General features: G+C 41.6%; 1 protein-coding gene across 5 annotated transcripts in view; it reads right to left on the bottom strand.

Annotated features, from left to right (window-relative positions):
* Positions 1-468: 468 nt before the first annotated feature.
* The window catches only part of BTBD3 (BTB domain containing 3), a 23,695-nt gene continuing 2,638 nt past the window's right edge, over positions 469-21,525 (bottom strand). For 2 of the 5 annotated variants that reach the window (XM_027653849.1, XM_027653851.1), the window contains exons 2-5: positions 10,002-10,266; positions 9,366-9,456; positions 8,778-8,896; positions 469-4,823 (exon numbers count right to left, since the gene is read on the bottom strand). In XM_027653849.1, the coding sequence (XP_027509650.1) occupies positions 3,791-4,823; positions 8,778-8,896; positions 9,366-9,456; positions 10,002-10,144 (1,386 nt within the window). In that variant the 5' untranslated portion in view covers positions 10,145-10,266 and the 3' untranslated portion in view covers positions 469-3,790. Of the gene's footprint in view, positions 4,824-8,777; positions 8,897-9,365; positions 9,457-10,001; positions 11,347-19,976; positions 20,055-21,455; positions 21,496-21,525 lie in introns of those variants that run through there. The other 3 variants (XM_027653853.1, XM_027653852.1, XM_027653848.1) reach the window with 3 other exon arrangements.

Raw genomic sequence — 21,525 nt, 5'->3', positions numbered from 1 at the left:
AAATAGTCAGAATTCTGAATAATACGATATAATTAACTTTTCAGCAGAGAACAGCCTCTTGGCACTAACCATGTCCTTTCTGATCTATCAGAGACTGACAAGCATGGCCTTTCCTCTGCCAACTGTCTTTTTAGAATAAACAAAAGATCCTCCCCCTTCATCTCCACATATTTAATAATATTAATAGAACATTAAAATATTAATGCTACTAGACAAGGCCTTTCATAAAGCACATAAATGAATTCATTCACTCTAGCTCATTAGCTTAATCGTCAACCTTTTTACAATGTAACTGATTAACATTTTCATTGTTCTTCCTTGTTTTTCCCTTAGACTTTTGCTTCTTTGGGGATCAAAAGATCTCTGAATACATAAGCTCAACAAATATCCCTACAAAACTGTACAACAATAGAGATAACTAAGTAAGGGCTTTCACAGTTCATGCTTCAAAGATACTGCAGGAAACAATCATTTAAGAATCATTTTTATTTGTATGTTTAACGTGATTATACACATTCATGAGTCCAACAAGATCTGCACTGTGACATTAAAGATACAGTACAATAACATTCAACATGAGGTACTTCATATATTTATATATATATCTGTCCTTTATAAATAATGCTGTAAGCCTGCTAAGGTCAAACACTGCTTCAGCACAAACGGGTGCTGGGACCTGAAGTGAGCCGAGTTCATCACAACAAAAAAGAAACAAACCCCAAAACAGTTCAGTGCAATAAGAATGTAGAAATTAAAATGTTTACTTAAATACTATTTCAGATATGCAGAAAGTATATTACATTATACTCTCTTATCACAGATTCCTCTCACCAGGAAAATCAAAGATACAAGTAGCAAAGATGGCCAGGTACAGTTTAAGACAGAATCTACGAGGTGATCTCTATCGACACTACATTTACATTCCAGGCTGATGTGGCTGATGCTTGCAAGATGTCAGTCAATGTATTCAAGCTTGGATGCTACTGCTAAACCAACCAAATTCACATTTAGACACCTATTGAAGTGCCCTGATGTCCTAAGGTGACTGGTGCTGGCCACCTTCTTATATGCCAGTACTTGTTAGCATCAGGCAGTGCTAAGAAACAAGTCACACTGTGAGCATCAAAAGGTGTTTTGGGGTGCTTTTGTTTGATCATTCATACTGGAAACGTTCACATGCACCAGCTCCTAAAACCTGGAATGGACTCAGAGGAATTAAGCCAGAGGTTGCTTTCATCCTACTTCATCAAAAGGATTTCATAAAAGAAGCATATAAGATTAATTAAATAACAGCTCATTTTTCTACATATTACAGCTACAGGGTATTCTGATCTCTGAACTTCTGTTCTAGCCAGTGAAGGTAGAAGATACCTCACCTTTGTTTACAGGTAAGTAAAACAAAAAAAATAAATTAAAAGTGAGGACCCAAGTCTAGTTACACCAATGCAGTACTCTCTGACTTGTCCCACCAGCTCAGGCACCAGTTTTTTTTCCCCAAACAACTTAGAATGCAGTTTGCTACCACAAGCAACTTGTCAATCTGATCATCACTCCGAGTAATTACATCTGCATCAGCCGCTTGCTGTAAGAAAACTTAATCAGCTGATTAGCATCTTTCACTGCTTTCAAATGGATCTAAATAAATGGAACTGCTGCTCAGATGTTGTCTAAAAGTAGGTGACCATTACCTCATCACAATCTTCGATTCCTTTTTGCGATCTCTTCAGCAACTCTTCCTCCACTCCATACCATTTATACTCTTGTCTATTTTCAGCTGCAGATCTAAATATAAATAACTGGAGGTTTTTTTAAATCTCTCTCTGGGAGTTTTCCATGGAGCATTCTGTTTAGGTTTCACTAACAGCCTGGATTATGTACATCTGTTACAAAAAACAAAACATTTCTCTCTGTATTTTGAGGGTATTTACATTTCAGAGAGAGCTCTGCTTACACACACATGTATGTATGTATATAAAACATTAAATGCTATGATGGATGAAAGGCATAAATCCTGCAGGGTAGTTTTTTTACCTGGCTCTCCTTTTATTACCTAGAGAGAAGATCTGGGCTTTGGCCATAAAATGTTTGATTTCTGTGCTCCAGTTTTCCTTACTTCAGATGGTTTTTCGGACACTGCAAAGATGTATTGGCACTTTAGGATGGCTGGGGGCCAGGATTCCAACTGTCCAGCAACACTCAGAGTAATAGCATTAAACTGGTAAGAAATCATATGAGAAAAACATTTTTATTACAGAACTGACAAGTGAATTTAGGGTTATGCTACATTAATGCGTTGATATACTATAACATTTATCTTCAGCCTGTCTGAAGAATCGTTTGGTCCCTCTCATTTTGTTAAAACGTACGCAACAAACAGAACCCACTTCAGAGGTGAAGGAAGAATGAGATGCTTTACAACAGGTAGTGTGTCTCTGAGGAGCAACTGTCCCAGTGCAGTGGTGAAGGATTTGCTCATGTTTAAACAGTACCTGTAGTTCTTATTTATACTGGATTCCTTCCCTGATACAAGGAGTATCCCTAATATTTTCCAGAAATGATACAGACATACAACAAGAAGTTTTTGGGGAAAAAAATTCAGACAAGGAAAAGGTTCTGTACCACATAATCCTCTGATTGATGTGTAGCCATAAGCAGTTGCAAGAGATCCAACATTAACACATCAGAGAAGACTTCTTCCTCCTCACTGCTATCTGATAATATAAACTAAGTGTAATACGACCACAGTTGGGAATCTTCTGTCTTTGCCTAAATTGCAACTGGTAATAAAAAAATCTCATATTACAGAAAAAAGTCCAAGTCAGGATTGATACATTCTGTTGTTTCTCTATAATCTGCCTCTACCATGTTTAGGAAGAAGAAAAAAACCCCACCCAAAACAAACAAAAACTTATCCTGCATCAGATGATTGATATTAATTCCCATTTATTTAGCAGAGAAAAGCCATTTAAGGAGCAAATCAAAGTAGCAAAAACTAGGTCATGGGAGTAGAGTTTCAAGAGCTGCATATACAATTTGAACACGTGTAAGTACTTCCTTGCCTTCGAGGTGGGATTCCTAGTAAATGAACTACAAGGGTAACTTGCCAAGCCCACATCCCTTCCTCACTGTAAACATGTCCATGCACTGTGGACATGGTCAGCATGCTGTGTAGCTTCCTGAAAGATGCTTCCTTCTCTCCATCTTCCCCTGTAGCCATCCCAAACAGCTGGCTGCAGGAGAATCTCACAGGATGAAGGTTTAAACCTGTGCTTTTTCCGCTTACAACTGAAGGGCTTCTTTCAGCTCCCATGGTCAGAAGCAGCTTGGCTTACTGGAATCTCCAAAGTCTGCAGAGCAGACAGCAGAGACAGCCATAAAACAAGGCTCTTCATTTTCTACCCCTACCTCCCCAAAGAATTACAAGCAGAAAGCAGGAAATGGAGAAAGAGGAAAGGGATCAATGAAGACAGTGTTTAGTGAGATACAAGAGGGGGATGTCCTCTGGTGATTCACAGGTGCATCAAAGAAAGGGTCAGCATCACCAGCAAACAGGCGCCCCTCTTACAAAAAACCTTTAAAACTCACTTCTTTCCAAGAGCTTCCAGTTTAAAATATTACACTTAAACTTCATCACCAACGATGCTACAAGTACAGCAAGCCAGGAACTTGCCCACAGCGTTTACATATTCCCTGCACTGATCACATATCTGCAGATAAAAACCTAAGTGTCAGGAGGCCTGAACCTGACAGGTTCTTCATAGCAAAATGCTTTGTCTCCACACACTCTCATTCAAGCATAAAAGATGAGTTCGGGGATTTGCCCTCCCTGTACCCCCGTGCCGTTTGTACTGTCCGAAGAGCACTGAAACTGAACAGTCACCTTCCCACACTGCACTTCCGTCATTCCTTCCTGTCCAAAATAGCTGAGTTCGTTACCATCCAGAATCACGCTCGCTGTGTAAAAGGTGTCGGGCTCAATCTGCACCGGGTATTCAAACCACACGGGGAAAGTGTTACTAGAGCCATCCGAGAAGTATTTACTCAAGTTCTGGCCCAGGATAACTCCTTGTCGCTTGAGTTCAATCTTGGCACTGTACTCTGCCGACCCACAGCTGGAGCCGTAGAGCCCAAAGCCGGCGATAAACACTCTCTTATCCACAGCAAACTGGATGCTGTCACAGCGGCCCCGGTAGCGCCACTGGTTGCTGCGGTAAGCGCAGGACTGGAAGCGGTGGCAGCGCTGAGGGACGAGGCCTTTCCGGGGCTTGCTGACAAACTGCAGCTCCGGCTTCTTGGCCGCCGTGTACCACAGGAAGATGTCGTTGGTCTCGTTGAGGGTCAGGATCCCAGACTGAGCAGCGCCGTTGGCGAAGTCGTCCAGAGCCATGGTGGGGATGCGGATCAAGTACAGGGCCTTGCCCAGGACTTTGCGCTTGTTCTCTATGGTCGCCGTCAGCTCCTGCCGCTGACACTCCACCTCAGCCCAGTTCAGGGCCGCCTCGAAAACAACGATTTCTTTGGCATTCAGAGTCTCCCTTCGGAGGATGCTTTCAAGTGTCTGAAAATCAATGTCACAGAACCCCTCAGACTTCAAAGCTAGCTCGGCTTGGGCATCAATCACTTCCCAACAGCGCTGGGTCAGGTCGGGTTCCTCGAATAAGCAGCTCTGGGAAAGCAGCACACACGCATTCTTTGCACTCAGACTTGTCTCTAGGAAGTTGACACAGGCGCGGGCGAGATGAGGGACAATGTATTTCTTGGCAGCATAAAGAGTGGCCAGGACGGTGTCGGCAGCCAGATCGATTTCATCACAGTAAATGTACCTGAAATAAAACACAGGGAGGTAACACTGATGCTTAATGCAAAAATGTGTCAACAACAAATCTATAAAGAATTATAAACAAAGAATAGTTAGATGGCTTCACATTAAAACTAAGCAGTGGTTTTGGGGAATATGGACTAAATCTAGAATGAAAGTACAAAATAAATTCAGCACTCATGTAAGACTATGGAAGAGAACAGGCTTAAATCTCAGGTGAATCCAACCTGCCATCTGGGGTATGTGCTATGAGACAATGGCTATATTTACAAACCAGGGCCCCTCCAGCTCTGTGTCCCTTCCATACAGGCCGTGGCTGATGAGAGCCCATCTGCCCCTGGTGGGAGCTCCTTGAGTGCTACCTTACTTGGCTAACACAAGCCTGGAACATGTGTTACCAAGAGGATTTGGACTGGATGTCCTGTAATGGTGAACCACGATTTATTGAGCTGTATATATAATGCAGGAATGAAAACAAGTCTACAGGCAATAACTAGGTAGTCTAAGAAGATAAATCCTATTCCAGCATATCAGGTGCTATCCATTTCCATAAAGAGGGGGTTGGGTGTTTTTAGATTATGGTTTTTTTATTTTTTTATTTTTTTCTCAAACAGGGTGATAAAGTCTATAGGAAAAGGCACAGAACTGCAATTTTTCAGTTCTTTTAATACTTGCAACATCATAACTCCACTAGCACAGCGTTTTCTCTCGGTCTCACTGCATAAGGAGGAAAAAAGCTTTACTGCTATGCTAGTGTGGTGGAAGAGATGAAGGTGAAATGCTATTTATGTGACTAAACTGCCGGGATTCATTGCTCAGAGAAATGAAGCATTGTACAGTTTGTTCTTTTCAGTATCTCATGCTTCAGGGCCCCATTTGCAGCTGGTGAATACAATGTGCTAAAACCATGCCAAATGCAATTTTACTCTTCACAGGGATAAGCAAGTCTTGATGGTTATGGCTGATAAAAGCGTCTTCCTCCAGAAGAGCTGAAGTTGTATGTAACCTTGTACTAATTAAAATTTCCTAGTTAGTAGGTTTCCCTACACAATGAAAGTTTTGCAGAACAGATGTGCCTATAAGGTAGAATTAGTATCTACACTGATCTGGTTACAGTTGTAAATAACTATTTGTATTTTTGCAGGTGTGAGATAGTATCCTCCAAGCCCCACTTAGGAAACATGCACAGAGGAGATACTGCTCCAGCAATATAAAATCTAAGGGGTTACAATCAAAAAGAATACTTACACAGAGCCAAACCTTTTTTTAATCTTTACTACTTGGTTTCAGCTTATTGGTAACAACAAAGAACACTTCTATATATCACTGGTTACAGCCTCAACTCCTTTACTGGCCAAAAAATTCCTGTGTTTCAATTAATTTGTTTTTATGATTCTCCTCAATGCTCTCCAACTCTTCCCTTCCTTCTACTCCTTCTCTTTGCCTGCTAGTACGCAGAGAATGATGACATCTGTTTTAAATCGAAATAGTACAAAAGTTGCAAGTTTAATATTCATGAAAGCGAAGAACTAATATCACTGCTTTTCAGCAGACACAGCACAGATCGGCTGTCAGCACTATCCCACACTTCCTACTCTGCCAACACACCTCCACTCTGGTCTGCAATTGCTGAGATTCCAGGTTCACCCTGTTCTTAAACTGAGGATTCTGCTGAACCACAGGATTTGACGGTTTAGTAACAAATTCATCCTGGGATAAGATGAGATCATGGTTCTAACTTCAACAGTCAAGATTAGGATAAGATATAACACCTTAAAGACACCAATTCAGTGTGTCAGCGAGACTATGTATTTTAGACTATGAGTTTAATCCTATTTTTAAAACTGTAGAGAAGAGCCAAGGCAATTTTACTGGGAGAATAATTAACATCTACAAGTCGAGGTACTATTTTCTATGCTACATCTGGCAAAACCTCATCTCATGTTTGCTGTCAGAATGCCCACTATATAGTAAAACACAAAAAATATTTATGCTGTAAGAATTCATTGTCTAGGGGAAAAAAAAACAAATCAAAACCAACAAGACATCAAAACCAAAAAATCCACAAAAACAAAGTCAGTGTATTTTCTGACAAAGTTTACGATGCCGAAAAAAGTGTATGAAGGAGAGGGTTGCTTTGGGATAGGTAAAAAGTCTTCTCCTTCTGCAGCAACAGCGTCGTGAGCCTTCTGCCATTCAATGCTCACAGCAGTTGCAAGCAAGCAACACTGTGGAATGATTTCCCAGAGGAGTGAGGGGGACTGTGGCTTCCCACAAGCTCCACATGCACTGGATCCTGGGATGAGGGGAATGCTGCACTGCTGAGCAACATCCCTTTGCCTTCTGCATCAGGGATGCAGATATCCCAGTATCTGCAGGCACAGGAGCTCTGCAGGTTCAGGCACACTGCATTAGGGGAAGGCAGCACTAGCAAGGTTACCTCAATATCCATGCAGACCATGAACTTTTTCTGGACTTTTAGCTTTTTAAATAAAAGCTGAGAAGGTGGAGAATCCAATGGTTCTGGTCATGCTCTCATAGACAGTTTCCTAAATTGCCATGGGCTAAATAACATACCAAGACCTAGATGTCAGTATTGATACTCTCCTATCAGGTTTGCTCTCTGAACACATTTCTTAATGATAAATTCAGGGAGCATTCAGTTTTTATATGGCAAATCACATTTAGCCACAGTGAAATAGATTTGCTTTTCAAACAGAAAGGGGGTTGGGAGAACCCAAGTATCTTGTATTTGTGATTTGTAAAATTCAGCATGAAAGTAAAGCACAATTCTGAGCTCTGTCACAAAGCCAGAAAGACCCAAAGCAAGGATCCATCTCCTTGCATAATGTCATATCTTAACTTGATATTCCAGGTCTACAGAACATCTGTGTAGCTTTTCCTGGCAGAGACTGATATTTGCAAAGAACATTTCTGATGTTCATGATAACCTATAAAAACTCTATATGCAACTTTGAATGTTGATCTACAGTGCCACTGAAATGCAAAATTAAAAAAAGAAACCATTCTGTAATCACAAGCTAGTCAAAACAATCTGCGAAATACAATAAATTTCTAGCTAGTGATTATACCATTACATGCAAGAAAATCTGCAGCATATTAAAAGGATCACTATCAGATACTGATGTATTTTCTGAGGGGGGAAAACCCTCAAAGCCATACCATTTCTGTGATAGGTCATTTCTCTTTGATAATCAGAGTCTACAGATACATTCAAGGACAATTCAGCAGGGAATCTGCTTCATTATGCCCATTTAGGAAAAGACAGCATTTCTTATGCAGTTTGCAAGAAGAAAAATAATGACCATGTAAACTGACTGGTTCTCCTTGGTAGATAAAAACCCCTATTCACACAAACAGCCTTTTTATCACTTTCCAAATGCATCACAATGATATATGAGGAGAAATTTAATTTTCAGAGCTATATTCAATAACTTGAGATGGTTTTTCAAAGACAAGATCTGCATACAGCAAGTTTATAAAAGAGCTGGAACAATGTCAACATACAAACCCAGCAATTTAACTGGGCTTGGGGGGTTTTTTGTGTGCGTGTTTTTAACTTTTCACTATGCCTGCAAAGTAGAACAGTTGGTTTGGGGTTTTTTGTTACAGCTGACAAATCTTTTTAGTAACTCCATTCCTTTGTGTAACGTGTAGTGACAAATCAGATCGATAGGCATTACAGTACACAATGTGCCCAAAGATCCCCTGTCAAAGTCATTATTTACAACTGCCTACATTAGGCTGATATGTGTGTGCCTGAAAGAAGAGGGGGAGAGCAAAATGAGGTGAAAGTTTAAAACAACAAAAAAAGAGGGATATTTTAAGAGACTGCTTTCTTTCTGTCTACATGCAAGTCTAATACTTCAGCTCTGACATCAGCCGTGTGTGTATACATCAGGAAGGAAAAAACATCCAGCAGATGAGTGGTGCTTACTTCAGCATTGCGAGGAAAGCAGCAGGCTCAACATCTGGGATACGGATCTCATCTTTGTCCTCAGCAAGCTCTCCGTAAAACATCGCATGGAATACTGAGCTCCCAACAGCCAGGACGTACTGTTGAGAAAGGGAAATCTTATTTCATGCTTTAAATTGAAAGCACTGCCAACAAAAACAGTGTGGGAGAGCCACTCTGAGCATACTGGGCTTCACTGACAGGCTCTATAGACACACTTCAGTAAGAAATGAAGCCCAAGTTAAGAACAAATTACACGTTTTCCCTGCATTTTACTCTCTTGGGCATAGATACATTAGCTACTGGAAAATCCTCATGTCCACCACAGAAGTTAACTATTTCTAGAAAATCTCAAGAGCAACATTAACCAACTGCACAAAGGAGTACTCCCGACTTTACTGCCTTAGCACAACAAATGTACAAAGGACAGACTATTTCACTGCATGTAGCCTTCTAAAATACAGACGATATGCCCCAGGAGAGCCGAGCCTCCCACGCCATGTCCTGGTGTAACCGTAGGAGCTCCCTCCGGCTCTCCCTGCCCGAGTGGATAATGCAGCTGTTGCTTACTTTGTGTCCTGGCAGCCGCTGGGTCCCACCTGGTGGCCCGACCACAAAATGAACATCTGCCATCAAGTCATTGTTGAACATCACTGCATTTCTACAAACAGAGGGAGCAGGTTAATTCGTGGCGCCCAGTGACTCTCTGCTTGCCCCATACCCAAGAAATGTAATGTCTTAACAACTTAAAGTTAGCAAAGAGAAGCAGGTCATGCTTCAAGCTACTTTATACATCATGACACCAACATACCAGAGAAAATACTAAAACACTAAAGTCTGTGTGGGGTGTGTGTGCAATGGAACAAACCCCCAAACTTCTGAGAACTTTTCAAGTGGTGGAAATCTAAGTCAAGAGAATGTTTCACTGGCAATCCCCACCAAGGTCTACAAGCAAATCTTTACAGGGGTGCTGCAGCTTCCAGCAACATTTTTATTTACTCAAGACAAACAGCTGCAGTGTCTGGAAAAGAGATATTAAAATATTTTCCATTACCAAAATGCTTGTTTCACACCCACACAGGGAGAAAAAAAACCCAACCAAACAAAATAAAACTGCGTTTTCTTCAGCAAATAAATGCATTCTGAACATTTTGCTACTTTTCTCTCTTCCATTCAAACAGCAGAAATAAACTGCCCTGAACTTACCTCTCTCTGATGGTTGGATAAAGTCCTTGCCAATTGGGTGCTGGAATAGTGTTGTTGTTATTGAGATTTTGCTGATGGTACTGCTGGACAGCAGTAGTATTAGTGTTGGCTGGTTTCTTTCGGGGAAAAATATCAGCAGCCATCTTCTTCTTCTTTTTGGTTTTCAAGGTAATGATTTCATAGCAAACTGGAGGCAATTTGCTGCTGCTACTGCTGCTGCTATTTCCTTTCTTAGAGCTCTTCTTGGACCTGTTCTTGACCGTCTCTGGAAGCATCAAGAAGAAGGTGAGACATTTCATGTTCTTTCCTTTCTCATCTACCATGAGTATACCGGTCTGTAAAGCCCAACAGCCTAACTAGCCAGGAACATTAAGGAATGCACGTGGAAGCTGTTACACAGAAAGCAGCAGAGCTGAGAGTTTGCTTCTTTTCCAGCAAGACAAGGTGACCTTTCCAGTGCACCGAGTAAGAAACTGAGTTTAAGTTTGATCCAGTACTTGAATCGTTAAATACATCCCCATCATTCCCGCCAGCTTTATTTCTCTCCAGATTTCCCGGTCAGGATCGCGGGGAAGCGCTCCACCCCGGGAGGAGAGCAGGCTCTCCGGAGGGGGTATGAGGAGGCGCACGGTCGCGCCGCCAGTGTGCTCGGCGAGCCGGAGTTGTGCGTGGAAAGGATGGGAGCGGAGTAGGTATCGCAGCCGTGCGGATGGAGCCAATGGCTGCAGCCAGGGAAAACGATTGGATTCGCGCACAGTGACACCTATTGTGGCGTGCGCCGCTCCCACGTTAAAGCCGCAGCAGTTGAATCGGCATCTCCTACGCACAGATAAGCAATTAAGTAACACACGGCACGGTTGCGTAAGCCAGGACCGTGTGTGTGTCTGTGTGTGTGTATGCGAGAGAAAGAGAGCAAGTCCTCCCCGGTGCCGCCTCAATTGTCACAGGGGGAGCAATAAAAAAGTTGGAAGTGGGTAGAAAGGTGTGTTTGAGCCTAAATTTTTCTGTGGGAGCTATTTCTACGGACATTCGATATTAGCACGGCTCGGTTTGCCTCTGGTATTCCCACTAATCCCTTCTGTAAGAGTTCAGCAAAGCACGCTACAGATCTCAGAACCAAATTAAAGCGATCAAGCAGCAGCGGCAAAGACAGCGACGCAGTTAAACAGCCCCCTTCAGCGCAGCTTCTGCTCCAGTGTAACATGAATAGAGATGAGGTCACAGCTTCAGCTTTAACTCCTTGTGTTTCCAGATAACGTAACAGCCTTTGACAGGGGTCCCAAATCACTGAGCAGTGCTAATTAAACCAGCTTACAGCCGACACTGGCTGCACCACATCAGAAGAAAACTTGTAGATGTGCAATCAGATTAAAGCAAACCAGAGTGAATATATTTAATCAATATTTCAAGGCATTAAATGAAAAAAAGTCTGAATGATTTAGAGTCTTGGGCAGAAATCACTCCTTGAGATAAAAACGTACTCTGATTTTACTCAAAAATCCTTTCTGAATATACAGGATATAAGTTATGCCAAGCGAAACATTTAAATAGGAAAGAAGACTAATTTTCGGTCATTAGTTTACTCAGAACTTAAATATGGATCAGATTTCTTTAATAGCAGGTCAAGTGCATAAAAACATCACAAGTAAGCATAGCCACTTAACAAAAACAGGAAAATAAAAAATACTAGGTATGAGGTGTCAACACATCACACCTTAAAATATTGAGGGGGAGATAATTAAAATACAACTTCATAATTATTTTCAAGTTTTAAAGAAAAAAATCCTCTTTGCTTTCAAAGCAAATTTAGTCACGTTTTGCCTTAATTAGTTTTGCTGGACTAGAGTACAACAGTGAAATTAAAGTGATCAAAGGTTGGTGGAGAAATCTCGCTGAAATCCCCGACAGAAATCTGCCACTGACTTAAAACTGAGGGTATTTATTGAAATGCCACCACAACTGCTTGAACCACAGCTGTGGCTTTGTAAGGCACACTCAAAATGTCTTTAACTGTCTGACACTGTAGCAGGTATTCCAAAGATTACCAGTTCTCCACGGGAAGGACTAAGAGAACACCCTGGCAGTTGGCCATTGCAGCCTCTGCTGCAGTGGTTGGTGACGGTGCCATTCCCAGACACACATCTGTCCTCTCTGTCTGAAGTCACTGCTCACGGAAGGGGGGAACAGAAGGAGACACATCCCTGCCTCAGCTGCTACATTCCACAATCCAGCATCTTACTGCAAAGTCTCCTTGACTGCTACTTTAAAGGAAGATGGTGGGTTATGCCTGGTGTAGCTGAAAGGCAGAGATATGTTCCTAAATACATTGAGAGGCAAGTTATGTAATTCCCAAAGAAATTATTTCAAGTGAGCTTTTCTTTTTCCTTCCCTTCTTTTTTATCTGCAACAGACTGATTTGAAAGGGAAAATAACAACCTAAACCATATTGAACTGTAGAGAGGGAAAAGAAGGGGTAAAGGAGAAGAAACTCATCCCACATATGGGATGTTTATAACTGCTCACAGCTGAGTTTATAACAGGGACACAGCAGGTATTCTCAGCACAGAATTTGAAGTTGTTGAGCTTTTCTCGTCTCCTTATGTAAATTTCCAGCCCTTCTAGTTATAAAAATAACCCTTTTACCACCACACAGGACAAACATTTCAAAAGGAAGGAGTCTTAAACAGAAAAAACACAGACTCTTCAGCAAATCTGGTTCTCAGCACTGCAGTTGGCAGAAGGAGAAAGCTAGCAGGGGTTGGGAGATTTGATTGTCATTCCACAAATTCATTTTATAGGCTCCGAAAGTATATAAAAATCAAGGTCTCTGCACATTTCTTCAAACCAATTGACCGGTACAAATCCAAAGATTATACACACACACCAGATAAGGTCACTGGGAGGCTACAGAAGAGGAAGGAAGAGAATGACAGATGGACTGACCAGTTAACTCCGTCTGGAAAAGAGGGATCATAAATGTGAATCCACAGGAGTCCAGCACACCTTGAGTTCTGTAACACCACACATTCAGCTTGTTCTGCTTTCTGGGAAGGGAAGGGAGGGAGAAGCTGCAGCTGAAGTACGTTCTACCTGAACTCAGAAGTCAGACAGACCCCAGCAGACAAGAAGTATCTGCATGACAGGATAAAAATCCACTCCAGTAAATAGCAAGCCAAACTGCCATCTTTGCCTGCTCTTAAGCCACCCAGCAAAAACTGCAAAATAGCACTGATTCCACAACAGACTCTAGAAGTTCCTGTGAAAAACTGCAAACCTCTTACAGGCTTCATACCACCTTCCACTGCACTTCATCAGCTCAGAAACCGAGTCTCATGAACCAGCCATTAGATGCACGTGAAATGGGAAAAACAAACCCCAAAGGATCACTGCTATTTGCACTCACTATTCTTTCTGTTTTGGCAGCAACTTCCATTTATTTGCCTGTAACAGAGTTTTCTTGTTCTACTATGCACATACTGTTAATGAATTTAGAAATCAATATGCTGGCAGTCAGTAAAAGCAATCTATGAACTACAGCCTGTTGAAAGACTAGTCAAAATCTCCAGTTTAGATCAGTCTGTCTCCAGCAAGAGGATCAAGAAAATTGACCTTCTCTGACCCAAAGATCTATCCATTTCTGAAAGCTCATTACCATGTGCTCGTAATCTTCTTCAGCAAGTCTCATTTTTCTTCATTAATTATATATTAACAGATCTAAACTTGATATATACAACTGAGAAAAAGGGAAATACAGCTCTTCAAAGGCACATTAATTTTTATTTTATAAGCAAAGTAGCGAAACCAGAAATATTTTAACTTAGAGGGTGTAGGAAATTCCATGCTTAAATCTTAACATTGGCCTAATGGGAATTCGAAATACCGGAGGTGAAGAATTAAGCAAAGGACTATATTCCAAGGCTGAGATACTACACATCAAGTACATGCCCCTTTAAAATTATCAGGAGCAGGTTACAAGCCCTTGGAAATCAACTCCTGATGAAATACTGTGAACAACTGAAGCAGCAATTTTGCTGTTCAAATCCAAGTGTGTGCAATGCACCTCCAGTCCCAGTTTCATTTATCCCTTAAGAACATAATACACCTTGACACCATTGTGAGGGCTGGCACAGCAGTCATATTTAAGCCCAAGCCCTGGTACAACTTTTAATAGCATAGTACTACTATAATTATGCCTTTCTAAAGGTAACTTCCAATCAAGAAATCAATTTAATTTCCAGGGCTGATGGGAGTATCCTTCCTCATGCTACATCGGTCTCTCCTGCTGCAATAGCAAGGATATCACTAGTGTTTCTATTTTTTTTTTTTTTTATTCTTCTAATAAGTTGTGTTTTTCTGTATCTCTCATTTACAGGCTTGTTCCTCATGTAATAACACGAACTGGACAATTCTATAAAAAACAAGCTTTCATCAAAATTCCCAAGTGTCTGTTACAACCACATCATGAATAAAGGAAAGAATTCCAAGTAAGCAATGAGAAAACGCATATATTTCTTTTTTGTAAAGTTGCCAAGTGTCTCCCTTGGCAGTTATTATGCCTATGCATTATTAACATTCTTTGTTTAAATTCTGAATTTCCCCTTACAAGGAAACAAATTTCAGATGATACATTTTGATTAACCCAAATAAACACACATTACAGTTTAACAAATCTTTCTGTCTGTCCACTGCTAGTTTTCATTCAATTTCAGCTGTCTTTAAGCACTCATTTAAGAATGGAATATACATGTTCAAAAAACAAATAAACAAACAAAAACCTCATTAGACCCATCCCACACAGCTGTGGAGCCTGGTTCTGTTTATCTATCTATGAATTATTTAGTCCCGTGGGAGGATCCTTCCCAATCACCATTTCAATCCTTTTGTGTGTAAAAACACTCATTTGGAAAAGGGACTGATAGTTCTACTCTTGATTTCCTCAAGTAAAAAATGTGTTACAGTTTACAAAATCTCCCTATCTCCTCTCTCCTAAATTTCTGATTGGCAGCACTGGAAGTAACCAAAATTCCATCCACTTCTATCTGCTGCATGGAAGAGCTGGCAATGAAGTCTTACTCAGTAATGTCTTCTATGGCAAAAAAGAAAACCCCAAACTGTTAAAAAAACCTAAAAGCAGGATGAAAGATGGTCAAAATTGTTAAGACTCTCAGAGAAACCTTAGGAAACAAGTATAAAAAAAAAAAAAGCATTTACTTCCCAGAATAGCCAAGAGCTGGGAAGGAGCAGAATAGTATCATAGAATTGCATCTTGAACCAAGACTAGAAGCTTTAAACCGAAGTCCACAATAGCTAACTTGTATTTTGCTATAAAACTCATGCTACACCTGCAACATACTTGTTACCAAATAGTCTTAACTGCTTAGTGTGTGTGAGGATTTAAACACTTTGCATAATATTATCCACTAAAATAGTTTTCACATTTTTTTTCCCTGAATGCTCTTAATGCTTTAAAGGAAACAAAAGCAGAAAGTCCTGAGCAGAGCAGTCAACGGGTAACCACAAACTTAACTAAAACAGAAACCTAAAGAATGAGTATTCACAACCCTTTTTCACTCTTGTAGCATTTGTTAGCACACATCCTATGCATGGCATTTGATTTTAGTCTCTCTACCAAAGCAGCCTTAATCTTTTCAATAGGCCCTTTTTGTACCTGCAATCTTTTTCATTTTGTTTGGGTTTTGTTGTTTTGGGTTTTTTTAAAGGACTATCCTTTTAGAGACAAAGCAATCAGAACAAAATATGTTTAGAAGCAACAGTTAGCCCTGTTTTTACTTGCATAAACATCCACTTTCCTTGTGTGGATTTCAAGTTGGTTTCCATGAACCAATTCCTACCCCAAGTCCAACGTCTCCCACTCATTTTTTCCCTGTAACTTTCTTGCTTAGCTGACTAAAGTCTCCCAGTGAGAGGTTCAATAACTTTACCCTTACAGCCCAAACACAATGTAACACAAAAGACTTCCCTACGCTGCTTATTTTTTCTTTTAAAAGTTAAAGGTTTTGTTCCCTGATGGACCAAAATAAATATAGCTGATTTATCAGAAGTGAGAAAGAAAAAATATGTTTAAAATTCTGTTGCATTTTCATTCTGATTTCAATGCCATGCCTGCTGCATGAATGACAGTCCATATGAACCACAACTGTGAAAAGAAAGGCTTGTGTTTAAACAACCTACAGTGAACAATGTATTTGATCCCGTTACACTGAATTATCCCACAGACGTTCTCTTCTGGGCATATGAAAAGAAATCATGTCAAATGCTTCATTACAACATGAAATATATGATTTTACAAGCCTGCTAAGACATATTCCTCAATATCATAGTTAGGGAGCTGCAGGTAGAAAATATCCCAGAGCAGAATTTGCAATGCATTCAATGAGCATTAATTTGCTTCTTGATAGTTCAAAGTAAAAAAACAGAATTATAAATGAACTCTGAGATGAGAAAACCTGCAACCACAAAATGAGAATTCAATCCAAGGTTACAGGAGATAAACTGTTTCTCTACTAATTTAAAAGAGACAAATTATGCTTTTGCTCCCCATCACTACTACTTGAGCTTGCCCACGTAGAGCTTTGCTTTTGACAGTCTGCGGGGTCAAAAAAATAAGTTCTTTTCTAGTGGCTACCATTTATTTATTTATTTATTTATTTATTTCTAAACATGATATTGCAAACCTGAAAGCACTCAACTCTTTTTCTAAGACAAAGGTCAATTTTAATTCAACTCTGCCTCTTACCAAAACTGACTTACAAAGGAAAGATCAGATAGCTCAGGAAATTGGTAATGAGATACAGTGGTTTTCCTCTCTAGGTCACTAATTCTAAATTGACCAAGGTCAACAGTAATCAAAAGTCATTAGCATTTAATGATCCTTCGATGCCCTGTGAGACAGAAGCCAGTGATCTCAGTGCACTTCAGAAAACCACCACTACAATCAGGACTCACATGCTGCCTGTTTCAGGGGAGAGGTCGGATCTTATGACTGCAGACAGATCTTCCTATCTTGCAGACAATCTCGACTCTAAAGGCAAATCCTCATACTAATTTTAACTTGGCTCAGAAACTATTATTTTCAAACTGAATAGTTAAATTAAGACAGGCTCTATAAAGGGAAGGTTGTAAGGTGACTGGTCCTGCTCCTTTACATCAGCAGTTCCCAAATGTTTTTGTCCCCAGTAATATTGCAAAATGCAAAGGCAACACAGACCCTTACTGAGAGAGTTCTCACTTGTGAGAACTGATGGCACTAGAAGAGCAACTACCCATGAGGACCCACAGGGGAACTGTATTCCAGTTGATTATGTTGGTGTATAATTCAAGAACTACATTTTTCATGAGCAGATAAGCTACATTCACCATATCAAACTAGTGCTGAAGTACCTAGTGGGACAAAAGAGGGGGAGAGGACGTTGCTACAACACACACCAGTGCCCTGTGGCCTCAGTTCAGTCTCCTGGGACTGCCATGCTACCAGCACCTTCAACAAGGGCAAGAAAAACAGAGGGGACTTTTGGAAAGCTTGGTTAGGTGTTGTAATGTACACGTCTGTCATGGGAAAGCTACATCATGTCAGTTGGTAGTTTTACATCTAGTGAATTTTAGGGAACATGTGGGTTAAAAACCCAAAGCAGATCAGCAACCTGTGTGTGTACAGCCACAAGAACACCGTACTTGAACCATTCAATGAGTCAAATTGGAAAATTCTGGTACAACTTCTTGTCCCTACTGCATTTTAAATGACAAAAGAGGAAGGTTATGCCAGTTAGTGAAAGAGGAACAGGTCAGTCCATTGGCAAACCAAGCACTGGATGTGAAATGCCTTCTCAAACGCAGAGGCTCTCACTTCTCAAAAGCGACAATTAAAACCAACAAGTAACAACTCTTGCAAGTGCTTTTACAATTGTTTAATAACCCAAACTTTTAGATATGAGAGACTGATTGCTGCTAAACTGAGCTGCATCCAAATAGTTCAAGGAATGGAACCAAACAAGGCATCCATTAAACTGCACTGTACTGAATTATTTTCCCTCTGCCACACATTAAAAGCTGTGGATCTTGTTACTTTATTTCCAGGCATACAGCACACACAGCCTCAGACTGAATCCCACAGGGGGATAAAGATGTTGCCAAATTCTTATCTTATCGACTGTTTTACAAAATCAGATTTACTTTCCTCTGCTGCAAACAATTCAGTCACACTTCCCTTTGTTACCAATCAGTTATGCTTTAGTATTTCCATCACTTTCTCCTCCTCTTTACAAGTGAATGGCAGCTACTTTGCCATCATGAATTTTCAAGACAAACATACATATATATATATATATATGCATCAAATTCTGGTTTCAGACTATATTTTTAAGCATTAGGATGTATTTGCCTAGCAATGTTAGGACATCTTAAATGCCAGGTTTTCTTCACAATAATTCTGTTTCAGAGATGTCAGAACTTCAACAGAGAAATAGAAAACAACTAAGGAAGGAGCAAGGAATCAGAACAGCAAAATTAAGGGACTATGCAAGATAAACATACCTACACATTAGTTTTACGTATTATAAAATTTTATATAGTGTGAAAACCTTTACTTTTTCTTGTATTATCACCTTGGTCTGATGGCAGTGTATCACTCAAGGAAAAGGCAAAGAGCCCTAAGGAAGCCAGGGCACCCTGGCACACTTTTAAGTGCATTACCTTACTCTAACATCACATAGTAATTCCTTTGAGCTACATTCCTCGACAGAAGCTGAGCAAGCTGTCTGACAGGGCAGGAATTTCTTTCATCTGCAACTTGAGCTGCGTGCTGAGGACTCCAAAGGAAGGGAAAACACTGCAACAAAGGGAGAGCCTAAGCCACTGCACTCTTTTCTGTTTGTAAATAACACACAGGCAGCTTCAGCTCCTCCCCAGAGCTAAAGAGTGGCCTCTGCTTTCCTCCCCCACTAAGCGGCCAAGGTGACACCCCATTAAGGAACACGTGGCAATTTATGGATTAGATTTTAAAGGGATTTTGTTGCACCAACCATCGTAAGCCTACATAAAACACCTCACACCCATCAGACAAGCAAACATGCCACCTGCCTGAAGAGCTGCTTTCTTTCCATACTCTCTGAAAAGTCTTGCAACCAAGCAAAGCTTTAATTCCAGAGAACGCAGTTTTGTAAAGAAAATTACTCCTTTAAACTACTTTGTATGTGAGTAGGAGAAACCGTAGCTAGGGTGGATACAGAGTGTAACCTGGTACCTAAATATCCTCTCACAGAAGGATGTTATCAACAAGTCATTCAGCCCTGTATTGAAGTGGTACATGATCCTCTGGTGAAATATTTATTGGGGATATCAGGTAATCTCAGGCTACAGGGAACAGGGCTGGATGAGGTGATGTCTCCAGACACCTTCCAAATCTGTTTTTTTGTGATTCTGCACCTGCACAGCCAGCAGACATTCAGAGATCGCCAACCAGTTCCCCAGTGCTTTAAAATGCCAATGCTTTCCAGACATGGATTCGCTTGGTTTTCTCCCCCTGCAGCTTGCCAAGTTATCAAACTCACAAATGGCAGCAGGATCACAAAACAGATGAGCCAGGCCTAAAAAATGAGAAGTTTGCAAATTCAAATGAAGTGACATCTTCCTTAACCTTCCCACCTCAGTCTTCTGACACACACACACACGTGAAGTGGTTTTGTAACCAAGGCATGGGATTGGAACTCAAAAAAATGGCAGAAAACACAGCTGATGACAACTTCCAGCACAAAAAGCTTTTAATCTTTTCCTTATGAGATTCCCATCTCCTATATCCTTCTTTTGCCTCATCTATCAGCTCTTTGAGACACAAACTTCCTTATTGCTTGTTTACATAGTGATGTGAACAGGTTTGGTAACTTTAGGGAAAAAAAACCTGCTCAAAAGCTCTAACAAGCAAGTGCCCCAGTCATAAAAATTACTGTTGCAACTTGCACTTTTTTTTCCTCAGCCTTGAAGGGCAAGCTAAAGGAATTCCATATTTCTTCTGAAAGGTGTTTCCTCCGGGGCAGAGCTGAGGATCACTGGTAGGGAAACACAAGGGAAGTTATTGTGCAGTCAGCTGCAGTGTACTTACTGTTGGGGATTTAAAAGGAAAAAAAAAAAGAAAGTACTGAAGTCTACATTTAACTTTGGCAATCCTACAGAACTTACTTCAAATGAAGGCCCTAAAAGATTTGATTTGCAAAATTAAATCCCATAGTAAACCCCAGATATTGTGCATTGGGGCACACTGCACATACTTTCTGTTGCAAAGGGTGAGACCAGTTCTCTCCCACCAGAATAAAAGCTATTTTGAGCCTAACTCTGGCGTAAAAGTTTAAGTAACACCACTTGCAGTATTGTATACCTATAACCCAACATCACCTCTCTCTACAAAACACCAATGAAAAAGCCCAAGACACAGATTAAAGTTTGACAGATCACATGCTGAAAACAAAGCACAGTGAGCACTAACAACAACGCAGAGAACCTGCACTGGCGCTTCTTGGATGAGACACAGTCACTCTGTTGTTTTAACTAGGCATGTTAGCAACCACATTTCAGGAACACTCAAGTATCTTAACTTCAATTCAAACTTTTTCTCACTTCAGGTGAGAACAACCCACTGCTCCCTCCTGTTTTAAAAGGCATCACCGCCTAGGGAACACCATAGGGAAATGAACTTATAAACCTCGAGGTTCACAGGTGGCTTTCTCAAAACAATCAGGAAAATTGCAAAATGTAAAGGTGTGGGCCCTTAAGTGAAACCGCTCAGCCTTCAAACACAGGTAGGTAAGGAAGTTCAGCCAACTTCGGGGAAGAGGAGGCGGGGAACAGGAGGTGGCATTTATGTCAAACCAGGTGCAACTGTTGATTGCGCCTCTGGGAAGTCTACTGGATTAATACTTACAATACTTCTTCTATAAAAGCAGCTTTATTTTAAGCAGGAGAAAAACCCCAAAGCCCAACTTTTGGCTTGGCACCACGGAACGCGTCCCGGTGCACAGCCGGGTCCCGGGGCCGGAGCTGCTCCCGAACCCGCTCTACCCGGCACCCGCAGAACCCGCCCCGCTGCTGCACAAAGGGCGACCGAGGGGCCCCAAGCCCCGGCTGCGGACACGAACCGCAAAGGCCGTGCCCAGGAGCTTTTTGTGGGGGCACAGCCGGGCGGCTCCGCTGCCCTCGCCGCCAGCTCCGCGGCCGTGCCGCCGCTCAGGTGCGGCCGCTCCGCCCCGCCCCGTCCCCTCGCGGAGGCGCCTCCGCGGAGCGCTGAGGTCCATCCCCCGCCGCCGCCACAGCCCGGCAGCGGAGGCTGCCACCGCCACATCCCCGGAGTCGGAGCCGCCGCCGCCGCCCCGCCGCAGCTCGTCCGTCCCCGGCCCCCGCGGGGTCGCCCCTCACGGCCCCGCTCCCCCCCCCCCGCCCCGCACTGACCTGAGGGCGCTCCCGGGGCGGCGCGCGCGGCCCCTCCTCGCACCGGCGGCGCGCGCGCGGCCCCGCCCCG

This window comes from Corapipo altera, unplaced genomic scaffold, assembly GCF_003945725.1.
Source record: "Corapipo altera isolate COAL_440 unplaced genomic scaffold, ASM394572v1 70, whole genome shotgun sequence".
In the NCBI taxonomy this organism is placed as follows: Eukaryota; Metazoa; Chordata; class Aves; order Passeriformes; family Pipridae; genus Corapipo; species Corapipo altera.
Note: the sequence above shows the minus strand (reverse complement) of the source record. Positions and strands in the feature narration are given on the sequence as shown.